The sequence below is a fragment of the Silurus meridionalis genome, chromosome 27, assembly GCF_014805685.1.
Source record: "Silurus meridionalis isolate SWU-2019-XX chromosome 27, ASM1480568v1, whole genome shotgun sequence".
Classification (NCBI taxonomy): Eukaryota; Metazoa; Chordata; class Actinopteri; order Siluriformes; family Siluridae; genus Silurus; species Silurus meridionalis.
In genome coordinates this window covers 4,467,348-4,485,266 of record NC_060910.1, presented here as the reverse complement: position 1 = coordinate 4,485,266, position 17,919 = coordinate 4,467,348, and the positions used below count along the sequence as shown (strand labels likewise).

Genomic DNA, 17,919 nt, shown 5'->3' with positions numbered 1-17,919 from the left:
TTCTGTTGCTGTGACAGGGTGAATCAGGTCAAAGTAGGAGAACTACAAAGTATAAGAACAAAATAAGCAAGAGTTTTCATCACAGCATGGGATCCTCTGGTATAGACCATCTTCTGGATCTTCTGAATGAGCTGTTACTGTGGAAACAATGACGTATTCAAGGAGCGTCTTAATATTTTATGAACATTTAAATGATCTAATAGCTGGAACTATTGATTCACATTTTCCCATGGAAACAGTTTCAGAAGGTCACTCATATGGACTTGGTCACAGAGATCAGCTCCCCCCAAAGAAAGCCCAAGCCAAGACAAGCCAAGTCTGGGGACTCTATTCAGTGGAATGGACCTCATACAGCTTTAGCACATTTGCTGTAGCAGAAGCATCCCCTTGAAATGCATTCTTTCATTTCAAGAGAAGCAACTCCTTCAAGGCTGTCCTGTACCCCAATTACAAAGAGTAAGCCCAGCAACTCTGCACCCTATACTTATATTTTTCTTATAGTTTTCCTCCAAAATTATACTTTCGATCACAATCCACAGCTCGCTTGATCCCAAGTAACGCCTCTGCCACAGGCAAGGGTCTCAGCACTCACTTGAAGGAAGGATCTCACTCTGTGGGAAGTGGTACCTCAGTGGTTAAGGCTCTGGGTTACTGACTGGAAGGTTGGGGGATTTAGTCCCTGTATTGCCAAGCTGCCACTATTGTGGCACTCTCTTAACCCTCTGTGCTCTGGGGTGCAGTATCATGGCTGACCCTGTGCCCTGGCCCCAGCTTCCTAACATTGCTTGGATATATGAAGAAAGAATTTCACTGTGCTGTAAAGTTCATGTCTAAACAAGTATAAAGCACCCTTCTTTCTGTTTCCCTAGCTCCTTTCTTCTTAATTTTGTCCAACCAATTTCTACTGTTTGTCTTCTATGAGCTGGGAAAAAGCTTATGGCCAAAACGTGTTTCTTCTGAGACGTGTATAGCCAAGCAGGCCTTTGTGAACTGCTCATGCTCCATCATATATATATACAGTTGGGAGCATACTCAGGAAAGCCCTATCTCCCCTTTTCTGCATACATAAACTTACAAACACCCATGATTGCCACATTTTTTGTCGTGACCTCCCAGTTATAGGGCAGAACTATCAAAGGTCCAGATTTGAACATAATTAAAATAGATTCTGTGTCCCAATACTGTGCATAAGTAGTTGCAGCTTGATATCCTGTCTCTAAAAACTACACACCCACCTTGTAGTTGTGCTTCACTGCAAAAAATGTTTGGAGTTTCGACTGCTGACGCAGTACACAGTGACATGAGACAACGTTCCTCCAGAACCCTGATGCTACATAAAACAACATAAAGCGACATCACACAACATAAAGTTACAAAACAGAACACACAGTTAAGGACTGAAGTAAGTGTCCTCGCCCCATAAAGTGCATCGAGTGCAACCGAGTGCAAACTGTGCAGACAAAAAACGGTGCAGACAGACAACACAAGGCAGTGTGAGACAGAGAGACACAAAAAGTGTGCAAAAACGACATGTAAACAGTTATGGTATAGTTAATATATAATTAGGTGGTGCTGAAGGCATGAATGTGTATACATTGAAATGAGTATTGAGTGTGTGTTTGGGTTAGGGTTTGTAGCAGTTCAGTAACACACAATTGAGTGAGTGTGTATGTTTGTGTGTGTATGTTCACACGTGTGTGTGAGTTTCCTGTGTGTTGAGGAACCTGAGGGCTTGAAAAACTGTTGCACAGTCTGGATGTGAGGCCCGTATGCTTTGGAACCTCGTTCCTGATGGTAGAAGGGTAAGGAGTGTGTGTGAGGGGTGTGTGGGGATGTCTACAATGCAATTGGCGAGTGTGCTGTAAATGTCTGTGATAGAGGGGAGAGAGACTGCAATGATCGGCCGTCCTTCCTATCCTCTGTAGGGTTTTGCGATCTGAGACAGTGCAGTATACACTGAAGGCATCAAAACTATGAATTAACACATGTGGAATTATATATGGAATTATATACATAACAAAAAAGTGTGAAACAACTGAAAAATGTCATATTCTAGGTTCTTCAAAGTAGCCACCTTTTGCTTTGATTACTGCTTTGCACACTCTTGGCATTCTCTTGATGAGCTTCAAGAGGTAGTCACCTCAAATGGTCTTCCAACAGTCTTGAAGGAGTTCCCCGAGAGATGCTTGGCACTTGTTGGCCCTTTTGCCTTCACTCTGCGGTCCAGCTCACCCCTAAACCATCTCGATTGGGTTCAGGTGGAGGCCAGGTCATCTGGCGCAGCACCCCATCACTCTCCTTCTTGGTCAAATAGCCCTTGATGCCTTCAGTGTGACTCTACAATTTTCATAGTCATGAAAATAAAGAAAACTCTTTGAATGAGAAGGTGTGTCCAAACTTTTGGTCTGTATATATATATATATATGTGTGTGTGTGTGTGTGTGTGTGTGTGTGTGTGTGTGTGTGTGTGTGCTTGTGCTTTCCAAGCTAACTCATCTCATTGCAATCAAGTCAGGTGTGTTTATAACTCTGTATGGTTGATGGAGTTCATCGTGCCACTGAGCAGCACTTGTTAGCACGTCTATCTTCACTTTATCTAAACAAAATTTTTCTGATGAATTCTGATTTGCCCTGGCATGTCAAGCAGCGGGGTGGTATCTCCCAATATAATTAAAAGACTTGTTTGTAACTCTTGCATGGTGCCGTGTCAACATGTGACAAGGGCCCTCCAGCTTGCCTCGCTGTCCCTGTAGGGGTGCTAATGTGGCATGTCCCATACTCCCACATTCCCACAATCCTCTAAGAGTCACTTAGAGTGTTTGCGTGCCACTTACTTAGAGGACACCGGGAGGAGAGGATGAAGAGCTTTCCAGCATCCTCTCAGCTGCTCAAACGCTTTAGGAGTTATTTAACCTATCAACTCATCTAATCAAATCGAATCGATTTCCTGTTTATTCCTCAGTCCTACTAAATACAGTGGAACCTCGGGTTACGAACGCCCTGGCATACGTATAATTCAGGTTACGAATCGCAGTTCATCAAAATTTTTGCCCCTGGTTACGAACAATATATCGGGATACGAACGTCACGCACCAAAAAATCGCAGGCAAGTTGGTTGTTTTTGCTCTATCCACGCAGCTCGTCACATCAGTTAGCGTCCTGTGTCCCTAGCGAGAGCATCGTGTCACTTATCCGCTTGAACTTTTCCCGGCAGCAGCGTAACAACTCGTTAGTTGATGCTCGTGGAATGATGAGATGGACAACATTAGCCGATGCATAACCACTTTACTTGTTTTTATGAAGATAGATTAGCAGGGTTACAGTCTTTTCCGAAGTACAATACCCATAATGAATTTCACTCTGGACTTCAATACCAACTGATAGTAGCCTTAAAGAAACAGCTCTCATTTTCCCTCTAATGCAACAATTGTCTCAGCGTTCGTGTTAATAACACTGTCTTTAATATTCTATAATATAATATATAATAATATATAAATAATATGATATAATAAGATTCTCCTTCCAAACAATAACTCTCCCTCCTCCCCCTTCTACGAACGTCGTCTCCTGCAGCGAGTCTTCTCAAAGGGAAAGTACCCGCTAAAGATCTTTTCCTCTTTTGTATGTTTTTATGTGGTATGATTTTAATATAACATGTTAAAAGTAAATAATATTAGTGAATATTGGCTTTATTTTTATTTAAGTAATATTTTTGGTTGTCCAGAACGAATTACCGAAGTTTCTGTTCATTATTATGGGGAAATTTGTATTGGGATAAGAACTTTTCAGGTTACGAATAAAGTACCGGAACAAATTAAATTCGTAACCCGAGGTTCCACTGTACTGTGATTTGCATCACACATTTGTGTTGATTCTATAAATGTGTGTATTGTGTAAGGAATAATATGAAGACTAAAATCTGACGTTTTCTAGCCTAATTTTTTTTTTCTTCCGCTCCAATTAGATTTGAATTGTCTGTTTTTCTCCAAGCTCGACACCAAACATGATTGTAAATGATTTGTTCATACCTTTTCTTCGTCACTATTTTTTATTCCCGTAGCAAAAATCACTTATGTCCAATATATTTTTGTGTAAACGTCCAGCTTTATAAAGGTCTGCTCTTCTCTTTTCTGCCTCTTGCACGCACTGAGATTTAATTTTCGCTTTTTTTAGATAGTGTTCGTGAGAGGGAAAATAAAATCGAATCATACAATACAATACAATACGAGATCAAATCTTCTTTCTCGGCAGAAAGCCATGTCTCAACGGTCACAGAACGCTAACATACTACACGATTCTGAACTAAATTGTACTTGACATTTGTGTTATAAGATACCTCTGTGATCTATCTAGAACAGTGTGTACACACACACACACACACACACACACACACACACACACACACACACACACACACACACACACACACACACACACACACACACACACACACACTCGTTGTCTATATTAAAGCTGCATGTATATTAGGCATGTAACCAATCATGAATACATTATTCTAATGTAATACATTTTAAATATAAAAAATGTAAATAGGAAGTGCACTATTCTTGGTTTTATCTACCAAATAGCTTCACTTTGAGACTCAGTTTTGTGCCTCGGGACTAAGATCCCACAGGACGAAACAAAAAAGTGGGTTTTTCACACTTGAATGTGAAGCTTGAAAGACAAGTTTGCTGCCTGGTTGCCATGTTTTGGCAAAATTCCACACATCAAAACCACACATCACACACAAAAAAAAAACCGAAACAGAAAAAACGTCATAAAAATTAAAACCTAAAATTAGGTACAAAAATGTATGGGAGATTAAACTACTTAACAGTGGTGCGCACGCATTTCTGATTTATTTAGATTTAAATTTATGTGAATAATATAGTAATTTAATATAGTATGTTTGTTTGTATATAGTTTATATTTTTTTTTAATTGATTGATCTCTACCATCATTAACAAAAATTCTGTACATTATATTAAAAATGATCCAATTTGTGCTCCATGTAGCATCTTTTTTGGATGAAGAACACACCCAGAACATAGAAAGTAAATCTGATAAAAATATTATTAAGTGGCTACTGCTTATTTAATCATTATTATTATTTTTTAATAATCAATAGTTCTTCACAATTGCAAGCTGCATTAACAAGTGTTTAAAGCTGTTATAGAAAATATACATTTAAACTAGCTTTACTCTGGCACTATAAAAAAATACACTGTATGGACAAATGTTTGTGGGCTCTTGAGCCTTAAATTATATGTGTGAACACCTGTTTTGAATTTTAGTCCCCGTTTGATGTTATAATAACCTCCACTCTTTTGGGAAGATGTTCACTAGATGTTGTGCCTGCAGAGATTTGTGTTCATCAGAACCTGACTTTACTAAAGCCCTTGTAACTGGATGAAGACAAATCTTCACATGCACAACATCTAGTGGAACATCATGATAATCCACTAGGTTATCATGAACCAGGTTTGGAGCTCTATAGCAGGAGATCGTTCACTCTAACCCATTTAAAGCATATCTTCATGGAGCTGGCTTTGTGCACAGGGGCATCGTCAAGTTGGAACAGAGAAGAAAATTGTGTACAACAGAATTGTGTGCCTCCAAATTTGTGGTAACTATTTGGGGAAGAACCACATTTGCCTAAAAAAAAAAAATCCCAATATTTTTTGTCCAAATAGCGTAAATGCCGTCTGGACGTCTGGACGTCTGCCGTCTGCTGTCTGCACCTGCACGGTATGGTAAACTAAAAACAATAAAACGTCTACTCTTTGTTTAATCAGGTTCCAAAAAGTCTGCTCGTAGTTTGTTTGAAATCCAAACGTTTTGTCTGCAATGCAAGTGGTCCTGAAACATCATTACTAAAACAACTTGTAGAAAAAGATTTATTAATACAACATTGTTTATCGTATTATATTCTGATGTGTCTCTGAAGAAGCGTCAATGCTCAGTTTTTTTGGCAAAGAAATAAAATTTTTTTTTAAACACAAAAAAAGGCCACCAACATGCGAGCTTTTAATGCGGCTGCTACCTGCTGACGTTTTTCACTTCATTAAGGCTTTAATAGGAGCACAAATAGCTTTGAGAGCGTGAGAGCGTGAGAGTAAGAGAGAGAGAGAGAGAGAGAGAGAGAGAGGAAAACAAAAGGTATCTCACAAATAAAGTTCCCGAGTGGTACAGAGCGTGTTGAGAGAGATAAAGACCCATATTAGACCTGAATTATCATATTACCAAACAGAGGTTCAGATGTATACAAGTACACATCAAAAGCTGTCTGTTTAAACGCCATGAGTTAATAGACTTTAAATGGGGGTTCGAAGGCCAACAGGTCTCATCCGGTTGATTTGCGTGATAGCCGGAAATTATGATTACAGTTTTTAACTAACTCTCGCTTGACACATTTTGAAGGCTCAGACGTTCATCTCCCCGAGGTCAACAAGTGTCACCCTAATGAATATGTATTTGTTATTCTGTTTTTTTCTTTCCCGCACAAAGAACAACTGGAGGACGACAAATTGCACAGTAATGGAGGTGAAGCACTGTCACATTTTGACTTCTCCTTCCATGAAAAAGTCTGCGTGCATTTCCACCGTCTTCGTTGCATAATAAAAGTCTGCTGTCACACTGTCGTCATTGCCATCACTCTCCGACACGGTGGAGTACACTGCCTTTCCACACACATTGCTTTTTCCATTTCCTTCTCAACGCTGTCTCTGTTCTGTCGTGATAGATGCTGTCTGACTTCTTCTCAATGTCCATCCACCATGTGACTCATGGTATCAGACCCGCCGTACTTCTCTTCTCTTCTCTTCTCTTCTCTTCTCTTCTCTTCTCTTCTCTTCTCTTCTCTTCTCTCTTCTCTTCTCTTTTATGTCTTCTCTTTTATGTCTCCTCTTCTCCTTAATCTCTTCTCTTCTCTTCTCCTCTTTTCTTCTTCTCTTCTCTTCTCTTCTCTTCTTCTCTTCTCTTCTCTTCTCTTCTCTTCTCTTCTCTTCTCTTCTCTCCTCTTCTCTTCTCTTCTCTTCTCCTCTCTTCTCTTCTCTTCTCTTCTCTTCTCTTCTCTTCTCTTCTCTCCTCTTCTCTTCTCTTCTCTTCTCTTCTCTTCTCTTCTCTTCTCTTCTCTTCTTTTATTTTCTTCTCTTCTCTTCTTTTATTTTCTTCTCTTTTATGTCTTCTCTTCTCTTCTCTTCTCTTCTCTTCTCTTCTCTTCTCTTCTCTTCTCTTCTCTCTTCCTCTCTTCTCTTCTCTTCTCTTCTCTTCTCTATTTACTGCTTGTCTGTTTGTTTCTCTTTAAGTGTATTCTGTAAAATTAAATTTTATTTGTCAGTTTTTTGTAAAAGTCTTCACACCACTCTGTCTGTGATGTAATTTGTGTAGGATTTGGCAGCGCTCAGCCTAATCAGGACTGGTCCATCCAGTGGCCAATGTCCGAGTCGGGTAAAGAGAACACCCCAGCCGGTACCCCAGACCCCGGGCAGTGGGTGCGACTGCAGTTGTCACAGAGCCCAAAGCCTCAGTCACGCTACACCCATGCTCTGTGTCATAGCCCTCAGGCCTTGGCTCCTCCAGCCTTCTACCCTCAGCCCGAGCGGCTGTGTGTGGACGTCTACCAGGGTCTGACCCCTCTTGGCATGCTGGACGTAGGGCACCGCTCTCTACCCCCATCTCCCAGGCAGAGGCACTTTCCTCACACTCCCCCACGCACTCCACTGGTGGTTAATACCATGACACCGCCTGGGACGCCACCACTGCGCCGTCGCAACAAGGTGAAGGCCCCGGGCACGCCACCACCTGCCAACCGCAAACTCATCCACCTGCTGCCTGGGTTCAGCGCTCTGCACCGCAGCAAATCTCACGAGTTTCAGCTGGGGAACCGCATCGATGATGCACACACACCGCGGTGAGTACCACAGCCATTACTTAATCTTCTATATACAGCTAAAGGTAAGAGTGGTAAGAACTGGGAGAAGGAGACTGCTTTATTTGTCCCTGTCTCTCTTTGACCCTGTCTGTCTTTCTTTGATCTCACTGTCTCTCTCTTTCTGCGCTCTGATAATTTTCCCTTTCTCTGTCTGCGACTTTTCGCTCCCCCTCTCTCACTCTGTCACCCTTTGCCAGTCATTTTCTGATCTTACAGTGTCTCCCTCTGTCTGTGTTTATCTGCCTGATGTTCTTTCATTTTCTGTTTTTCACCCTCTGTTCTCAATCTTTTTCTCTTTCTTTTTCTCTCTCTCTCTCTCTCTCTCTCTCTCTCTCTCTCTCTCTCTCTCTCACACACACTTTTGCCAGTCTTTCTCTGATCTCACCCTGTCTCTCTCTCTGTCTTTCTAATCTCTGTCTGTTCTGTTTCTCTCTTCATCAGTTTTTCTCTCTCTGCTTCTCCCTTCTCTCTCAGCACTTACAATTTTCTCTCTTTCTCTGTCTGGTCCCTCTGCTCTTTCTTTTTCTCTGTTTTTGTTTTTGCTCACTGTAACTCTCTTTTTCTGCTTCTTTCTGCTCTCTCTCTGTCTTTCTCTCTCTGTCAATCTTTGCCAGTCTTTCTCTAATCTTACCACATCTTCTTGTCTCTCTCTCTCTCTCTATCAGTTCTGTCCCTCTCTTCATTTGTCTGATCTTTCTGCTTTTTTCTTTTCATTTTGCTCTCTGATCTCTTAAACTTTTCTGTTTCTCTTTTCTATCTCTCTCTCTCTCTCTCTCTCTCTCTCTCTCTCTCTCTCTCTCGCATATGAGGGGGAAGGGTGTAGAGCGCGAAAGTGGTCAGCTTGTTGACATTTTTAAATTATTTTCCTTAAAACATCTAGGAAAAATTGTATGTGTGTGTGTGTGTGTGTGTGTGTGTGTGTGCAACATGGTGTCTCCAGCGAGGCTGTGTGAGACTTTGACTCGCCGGCATGGTGTGTTGGTGGAGTGACGGTATACTGTTTTTTCCAATCAGTTCTCTTGCAGTTCTTCATGTTGTCCATGTTGTCCCTACCTTTATTAGTGATGAGGCAATTATTAAAGAGCTTTAAAAAGAGCCCGGCTGTAAGTCCCAGTGGTGGGTGGTCAGGGCCAGCAAAGCCTTCTCTACTGGCCTAAACACTATCAGAAGCACTGACCTACATTTACAACCTAAATTCAAATATTTGTTCCATGAAATTTTATGAATTTATTCCCAACAGTTTATTCTCTTTATTTCGTAGTGTTTCTCTCAGCTGCACTGCTTCCAGTACGAGAATTTGAATGTTAGATTTTTTTTTTCCAATCAGATTTCAGCCTCTATGTGCTGCCATGTCAATCTAATCTACCCAGAGCCTTTAAAGTCAGTACTGCTGGCCCTTTTATTGTAGTCTCTATTAGCAACAGATCTGTTTCTTTAACCAATCAGATTTCAAATTTGCCTCACAGAATAGCGTCAGCATTTTTTCATCCTCTGATTGGTTGGTCAGAGGGAAACTGCTCCATCCAAATATGATAGTACTGAGGACATGAGTTTGCCTCATGTCCTCAGTACTATCATATTTGCCTCAGGTGCTTAGTAGTATTTGTCTCATGTCCTCAGTAGTGTACTACACTACTGAGGACATTAGGCAAAACTACTGAGGACATGAGACAAATACTACTGAGGACATGAGGCAAACACTTACGCTACTGTTTGAGAAATCCTGTTTCTCTTTTTTCTCTTTATTATATAACTACTGAACCATGGGCGTAAATTTCATTTAACAGTGGGGGGGGACAATAAATATAAAATTTCTCATGAGCAATTTTTGAAGAGGGACACAAATATTACAGTCAAATTGTACTTACAGTAAAAAGACACAGTGTCCCCACAGTGACAAACTTTGTTTCTATCATTATTATTGTAGCACGGAGACTGCGTCAATTACAATAGTAATTCAAAGTGCTTTACGTAAATAAAGTAAAACTATCATAAAAAATAATCACAACAATAAAAACAAGGAATTAAAAAAATGTTTAACATTTTATATACAAATTAATTAAGACACTTAAGAACAGAATAGAAATTGATTATACAAATAAATACAGTGGGGTCAGTTCGGATGTAGCACAGTGCTCATTTAGTAAATGCACAGATAAACAATATGCTAATTGTGTGTTAATGTTAAATTAACATTAGGCCAAGTCGTCCAAAATAAAACACTGCATGGGAAACGGCTTTGGCGTGTTAGTGTCAGTGCACTATGCTACAAGCTATTGTAAACAAGCTAACCTTTACTAGATAAGTCATATTTTAATCTCTAATAGAGCAGATTCATGGAAAATTACATCCGAAATCAGCATTTTTGCTGCAACTAATTTATGAATGAGTAACTACATTAAAGATAATTGCTTTATTTAAAGTGAATAAAATACCCTAGTTAATGGAGTTGAACATTAACTATTTAGGAAGGGGAGGGGGGAACTTAACTGTTTCTAAATGCAGTTTTTGCATTTTTTTTCCTACTTACACAATTATTTTAGTTATACATACATATGTTTTTCATATAATAGAGAATACATATAATGGAGAGTGCGATTTTTTTTTTAATAATTTTTTTTTGGGACATGTCCCCCCCCCGTTCCCCCCGGGATTTACGCCCATGTACTGAACACAAAAGTTGTGTGTATACAGTATACATTCTGAACCATTCCTTTATACTATACAATGTGTGTTTATAAGCATTAAGGCCTGGGAAGCGGATCAAATGGCATTAGAACATTGATTACCGGTCTCATCTCTCTGTGATCCAGCCCAGAGCCTCTCACAGACCCCCTCTAATCACTGCAGATGAACAAATCCAATCAGGATCGAGCTCCTGCGTGACTCGATTGGGGACTCGCAGTGCTCGTTTTCGAGATGTTTCTGGTTGACCTATAGGCTTCTGGTAAACAAGCGCTGATTCATATGTTGCACTAAGCTTCAAGCAGAAGACGTCAGATGAAGCTTATATCCTGGATTAGAATGGATCCTGGAGGAAATGTAGGATGAAGCAGAGCTTTAAATTCCCAACCCAGTGCCAAGAATGTTTTTTATATATCACTAGTTATCAGGGAAAGTATACAGTTTTGACAAATATAAAAAAAAGATCCATAAAATCAGGTTTTCATGTTTTTCTATAAGAAAATAGAGAACGAGAACTCAATCACTGAAAAGTGTGTTTAAAGTTTGCAATTCATGCATCCTCACATGCCAGTGATGTAGACTGGCTGTAACAAACTACAGGTGAAGATCATTATTCTAGGAGTCTCCTTTTGTACATCATGGACCAATTTTTTTGTTTACAAATATTCTTTTTACCACATGTGGGGGGGTTAGAGTGGGTTAGAGGTGGTTGAGGGTTGTTCATTATACCCCTAGGCCTCCAATGTTGTCTTACCTGATTTAATTCACCTCTTAATACCATCATTATAAAACCACATTTATAGAAACCAATATTATTATAGAGAAATGCAGTGTAACAGAGCTCTTTGTGACATCACATATAAGTATCCAGTAAGAATGAATGGCATAACTTAAGCAAAAAAATCACAGCAGCCACAGCTGCACATCATTTCTAGAAGAAGCATCGATATCAACTTCATACAATGACCCCGGGTTTTTACAGTTTTCCTGATGTCCTGATTTGACATTTTTTCTGATTTCCGAATTTGAAATAAAGGCAAATTGTGTCAAATTCTACATGAAAAAAAGGCAAAAATATAAATGGTAAATAAAACGCTTAACAACTGTTTGGAACCGTTTTGGCTGACCTTTCCTCAAGATGTCCAACTTTTCTTGAAATGTCCATCTTGTAAATGTCCTTGTAAGTGTATCTATTACCATTAGTTTCTTCTCGTCTGTCAGGTGTGTTGGAATAAAAAAAAACAGCTATTAAATCCACACAAACATATTTGAGCTTGTGCAGTTTGCTACAGATGCAGTTTGTGAGCTCCGACTAGTGCGATCTCAGACTATCCAGTCAAAAGACATGAAAATGGTGATGCTATTGGCCACCTTCTAGATGGCTCCAGCTTACAGTCTTATTGCTAATGTAGTTCTTGGGCATTAATTCTGACTGGTATGATTATAAAGGGCTGATGTGTAATATATATCATGGCATAATTCAGGCATATGAAAGAAAAAAGCACAAACAGCTGCGGTTGTTTATCAGTAATGGTGAAATACAGAGCAGTGCATCATCTGTTGCTTCAGGAAAAATTCCATTCATTTCATAATCAGTGTGTGTGTGTGTGTGTGTGTGTGTGTGTGTGTGTGTGTGTGTGTGTGTGTAACTTGCTTCACACTTCAGTGTGGCTTCACCTCCATCAGCTTCAAGGATGTGAGACAGCTTTGGGTTGCTTTGTTTCCCAATGTGCACACTGATGCCTGTGTGTGTGTGTGTGTGTGTGTGTGTGTGTGTGAGTGTGAGTGATTTCTGATTTATTGAGAAGGTTTTGAGTAAAATGCTTGACAGCCACGCCGTCATCTGTGACAGGTTTGAATGGAAATTGTCGGAAGTGGAACAGTAGGAGAGAATAGAGTTCTTTTTTTCTACATTTTAATCATGACTGAATCAGCAACTCAACCGGGGGTCTGTGTGTGTGTGTGTGTGTGTGTGTGTGTGTGGGTGTAGACAGTTTATACTAATCCATACTTAATCAACTTTAAGTTAGACAAATCTTTTACACACTCAGAATGCTCACCAGTTCTCTCTTTGTTGTTCTTCTTATCATTCTGTAACTCCCAGTAAAAAGGATTGCACCTTTCTTTCTTTCTTTCTTTCTTTCTTTCTTTCTTTCTTTCTTTCTTTCTTTCTTTCTTTCATTTAAGAGACATAGGGAACAGGGAACACCATGTCCAGTTTGTCTCTCTCTTTAGTTTCTATTGTGCTCTCTCTCTCTCTCTCTCTCTCTCTACACACACACACACACACACACACACACACACACACACACACACACACACACTCACTGCATCTTAAACACAACTTCGTGAGAGATTGCTAAAGCATGAACGAAAGTGCATGAGTGTGTGTGTGTGTATGTAATAAAGAGATAGAGAGAGTGTGTGTGGGACTTTCTCTGTCTCACCACTTTTGTAGCAAATGTTCAGCACATTTTTATTGAATCTGATGTTTGCTAATAAATCAGGGAGATGGAGAAACCCTGAGAAGGAGGAGGAGGAAGGGAGGAGGAAGAGGAGGAGGAAAGAAAAGGAACGGGGGAATATGTAGGAGAAGAGCTCTGAATCACCAAATATAGACTTCATTCTGGTTTTTTTATTATCTTTGAGTGAATCACTTGAATTTGAGAAATTTAGTCAGAGGAAAAATAATTGCTTCGTTTTTTTTCATTCGGTTTTGGAGTTGATTAGGTTGATGCTTTAACTCAATCTGTTTCTATCTCTCTCTTTTGCTCTTTCTGTTATTCTCTCTTACCACCTTTTAGACATTTATTGAGCTTTTTATTTATAGAAAACTCCAGAAATAAAATGAAGGCATGTGTTTTTGAATACACACACTTTAACTGTGTATCGAGCAGGAGGAAGGCAGTGCCCATGATAGTGACGGAGCTGATATTAAATGAAAATACACATTTACCATTTTAAGTTTTGACGATAATGCACCTACGATAGAGTTGTGGCAGGAAATATAAACCAAGCGTAGTTGTTTTCAGGCCTAGATGATGATGAGTGTACCAGATACTATTTCATAAATTTATTATATTATATTTATTTATTATTATTATATTATATATTATATTTTTTATATTTATAATTTATTTATTATAGAGCTCTGACCTCAACCTCAACATCTTTGAAATAACAAAAATGGAACGCTGACTGAACCCCTGGTCCCCTCACCTCACCTAGGTACATCATACATTTATGGCATTTAGCAAATTTACATTTATGGCATTAGGCAGATTAATATTTATGCCATTTAGCAGACGCTCTTATCCAGAGCAATGTACATAAGTGCTTTGAAGACTCAAAGAATCAATGAATAAATCAACACTGGTTCACTAGGTTACAAACTTAGGATAGCATCAGCAAAAAACTTTGTTAGGAGGAATTATAGCACACTTTTTTCTTACATGACAGGCAGTGACTCAACTGTTCAGACATCTAGGCGAAATTCATTTCACTATCTTGGTGCTAGAACAGAAAATAATCTTTATGTATAACTACCTCTTACCCTGAGAGATGGCGGGACCAGTTTCTCAGTACCTGCCTTTACTAATGCCCTTGTGTCTGAAGGAACCCAAATTTCACACTCCAAAATCTGGTGAAACATCTTTCCAGAAGAGTGTAGGTTTTATATACCAGCAAATGGGTACTAAATGTTAAATGAGATGTTCATAAAACACCAGGTGGTCTGGTGTTCATTAACTTTCATTTCGTGTATTTGGTTGTTTCAGTGGCGGGCCGTGCATTTGGTACCTGGGCCTTCAGTGGCGACTTACCCAAATTAATCCACCTCTTAATACCACCATCACATCGCAATTATCAAAACAATCAATTCTATACAAAAACGCAATATAACAATGCATGGCATTACAGAGAGAGAGGAATTTCACATATGGAGGTTGAATACCAAGAAACCCAGTTAAGACTCCACACTACAACTGCAACTTTGCCACCAACATCATCTGGAGCAGTTCAGAATCAATAATTGTCTAATAATATGACAAAAACATTATACAAATGTAAATTAAATACGACCTACTCAACAGAGATGCATAGTCATAATGTGCACCGCTCCTCAGAGGCTATAATCCAGTGGTACCGCTCGTATTCACTGGTCTGGAAGTGGTGAACAAACCCTTTCCCGGGCTGAGACCCGCTAGCTAGCTTTGGGGTTGGCCAACCTTCTCATGTTGTCTATCTTTTCTTGAAAATGTATTTTTAAATATGTCTGAGACCAAATCAATTTCTCTTCCTCCATAGGCATAAAGAAGCCTAACTCTGATGTATTAACAGCATGCTACACACGTGTTTTGCCAGTCGAACTTGGCTGTAACAGTTTCTCTCTAACCAACCAATCAGAGGACGGAAAAATGATGAAGCTATTCTGGGCCAGCTAGCTGCCCCTGTGAAATCTGATTGGTTAATGACACAGAGCTATTTCTTAAGGAGACTATGGTAAAAAGGCCAGCAGTATTAACAAATTTTAGAATTTAGGTTGTAAATGTAGGTCAGTGCTTCTGATAGTGTTTAGGCCAGCAGAGAAGGCTTTGCTGGCCCTGACCGCCCACCACTGGGTTGTACCCATAATGTAAAAATAGCTGTTTAAAATATTTTCCAGGTATACCAGGTAATAATTAATACGATGTATTAGTCAAAATCTTGCATAATAAATGATTCATTCCCATCTCCTATTGCTTCGAGAAGAAGCATCAATATTATCTTAAATGACAAAATTATAAAATTATCAAAAATATTTGTATATTTTTAAAGTACTTTTTGAGTTTTCTGACTATGGAAACCTGGGGATTACGGTTCTCCTGGGATTTGAAATAAAGGCAAACTGTGTGTTTTTGTGCAAATACTATGGAAAAGAAAATGCAAAAGTATCAACGGTTCATGAAAAAGAAACCTTTCCTCACAATGTCCTTACAATATTTTATGCCTCTAGATGGCCCTGTGGTTGCCAACTCATAATCTGACTGTTTAAAACAACTATTTAATTCTTGTGTATTTAAAACTACAGGTGATTTTAAAGACCCCAACGCAGATTTCTTTGACCCCGGCAACATGTGATGGCTGATATATGATTGGATAAACTCAAACATAAACATACACTAATGAAAGCAGCGCAACAGAAAGAAAAGCTTGAAAGAGAATAGACTCTGGAATATTTTAATACATATTCATGGAAAAATATATATTAAAATGTCAGTCTCTTTAAAATATATCCTGGTTTTAATTCACCAGCTGTACAATAGCAGGCTATACTGTGTATTCTAGTGAAATTTGAAGTTATTAATATTTTCCTCTTCCATGAAATTTTCAACGATAAACCTTCCATCAATTTTCAGACACGAGACGTGCAGGAACTCTGTGATTTTACTTCATTAGTAAAACTTTTCTTTTTCCCCCTCTGTATTTGCTTCTCAGGATTGTGCGATCAGTCCCTACGAGTCTGGGTTTCGGATCTGCGTCGCCTCGCAGGAAACGAGGAGATAATTGGTGCTGTGTTGTGACTGAGTGCCAGATTACTTTTGAGGAGGTGTTCGATCACGGCCTTGGTTTCCATTCGACTTTTAATGAGTTTGCGCTGGAGGTTTAGCTCGGTAATAAGAGCGAACGCAGAGTTGTGTGAACCAGCAGATATGAGAGTTCGGCGATATATGAGATTATGCCTTGTGTACTTTTATTACTCGGAAGAATAATAGTTTGGTAGAATGGTTGAGTGTTATTTTAGAGGTGCAGCCGATTAAAGACGTTTCGAATTTTTTCGGGCAGCTTCACCGCATATTTGTGGGTTTTTTGGTTAAAAGATGGAGATGGAGATGAGATGATGCATGGGAGAAAACTAAACTTTGGATTTTTATTCAAATTAAGCAAGGCTGTTCAAAAACTTTATAAATATCGAAATGAAAATTATTATAATCTGTGTGGTTTTTTTTAAACACTAAAAAACACAAACACTTTGCTACTTTTATTTAATTACTGATTTTTTTTATATATTAACATACACTTTTTACGAAAAAGTATAGACATATAATGTACACTATATGAACAAAAGTATCGGGACACTTGACATCTCCAGCCATATATTGTACAGGATGTCTTTGGATGCCCCTGTGCTCAAAGCCAGCTTAATGAAGATATGCTTTTCATGGGTTGGAGTGGAAGATCTTAACTGCCCTGCTATAGAGGTCTGAAGCTGGTGCTGTAAAAACACCATTTGTATGGCATTTGGATGTTTTTTAGAGCCTTGGAACTTGACCTTGGATGTCAGCAAAAGCTGTTTTAATCTGTGACAGTCTGGATCTTCTGGGCTTCCTTGTACAGATCACAACAATAAAACGGAATGAAATACAACATTTACATTGGTAATGTCGTCCCTTATACAGATACAGACTTTCAGGTATCTTATTCATAAAACTGGACAGTTGGCAGTTAAGGGTTTTGCTCAAGGGCTCAGCAGTAGTGGTGGGATTTGAACTCATGACCTTCTGATTAGATGTTCTACACTATCTTGCCCTGCTGAGTGACCCACATATACCAGCACTAAGCCATGTAAGTAGAACTGGAATTTAAAGTGACATTGCCAACCAAAGACTATTCATTATTACAGCACAAATACATAATAAAGGTATTAAAGACTGATTACAGAGTAGTAAGTGTCAGATAGCTGTGTGTGTGTGTGTGTGTGTGTGTGTGTGTGTGTGTGTGTGTGTGTGTGTGTGTGTGTGTTTATAGTATGCCCTCTCTTTCTTGGTTTGCCAGACTAAACAGTTTCCTGAGATTCTGTTTGTTTTTATTTGGTGGTATTTCGCAGCTCTCAGACGGGCCTCGTTTTCCCACGAGACGAGCCTTTTTTTCTCTCAGCCTTCAAAGAAAACTGATCATTTCACATGCAGGTCTTCAAGTTAGAATTTTCACACCATGGTTTACCCTCATATTCTGGCTGTTTTGTTGTCGATGCCGTGCAGTGAAATAAATCTATGAATGTTTAAAACTTTAAAAGTATAAAAGGTAAAAAAAAGTAGATTTGGTGTGTTGCGGTTTAATAAAAAAAATAGGAGGTGGCTGTGTGTGTGTATAAGGTGGTATAGACATGTTTAAGACATGTAGAAAAGTAACGGCTGATATTTCTCTGGGAGTCTGTATTTAGGGGTGTGTGTAAATGTGTGTGTGTGGTTTGTGGGATTACTAATGTTTCTCCACGTTTATGTGTTTGTGTGTGTGTGTGTGTGTGTGTGTGTGTGTGT

General features: G+C 39.2%; 1 protein-coding gene across 1 annotated transcript in view; it reads left to right on the top strand.

Moving 5' to 3' along the window:
* The window catches only part of ksr2 (kinase suppressor of ras 2), a 104,590-nt gene that overhangs the window by 22,990 nt on the left and 63,681 nt on the right, over positions 1 to 17,919 (top strand). Inside the window, 2 exon segments of the mRNA XM_046842066.1 lie at positions 6,511 to 6,546; positions 7,393 to 7,915. Coding sequence (XP_046698022.1) covers positions 6,511 to 6,546; positions 7,393 to 7,915 — 559 coding nt within the window.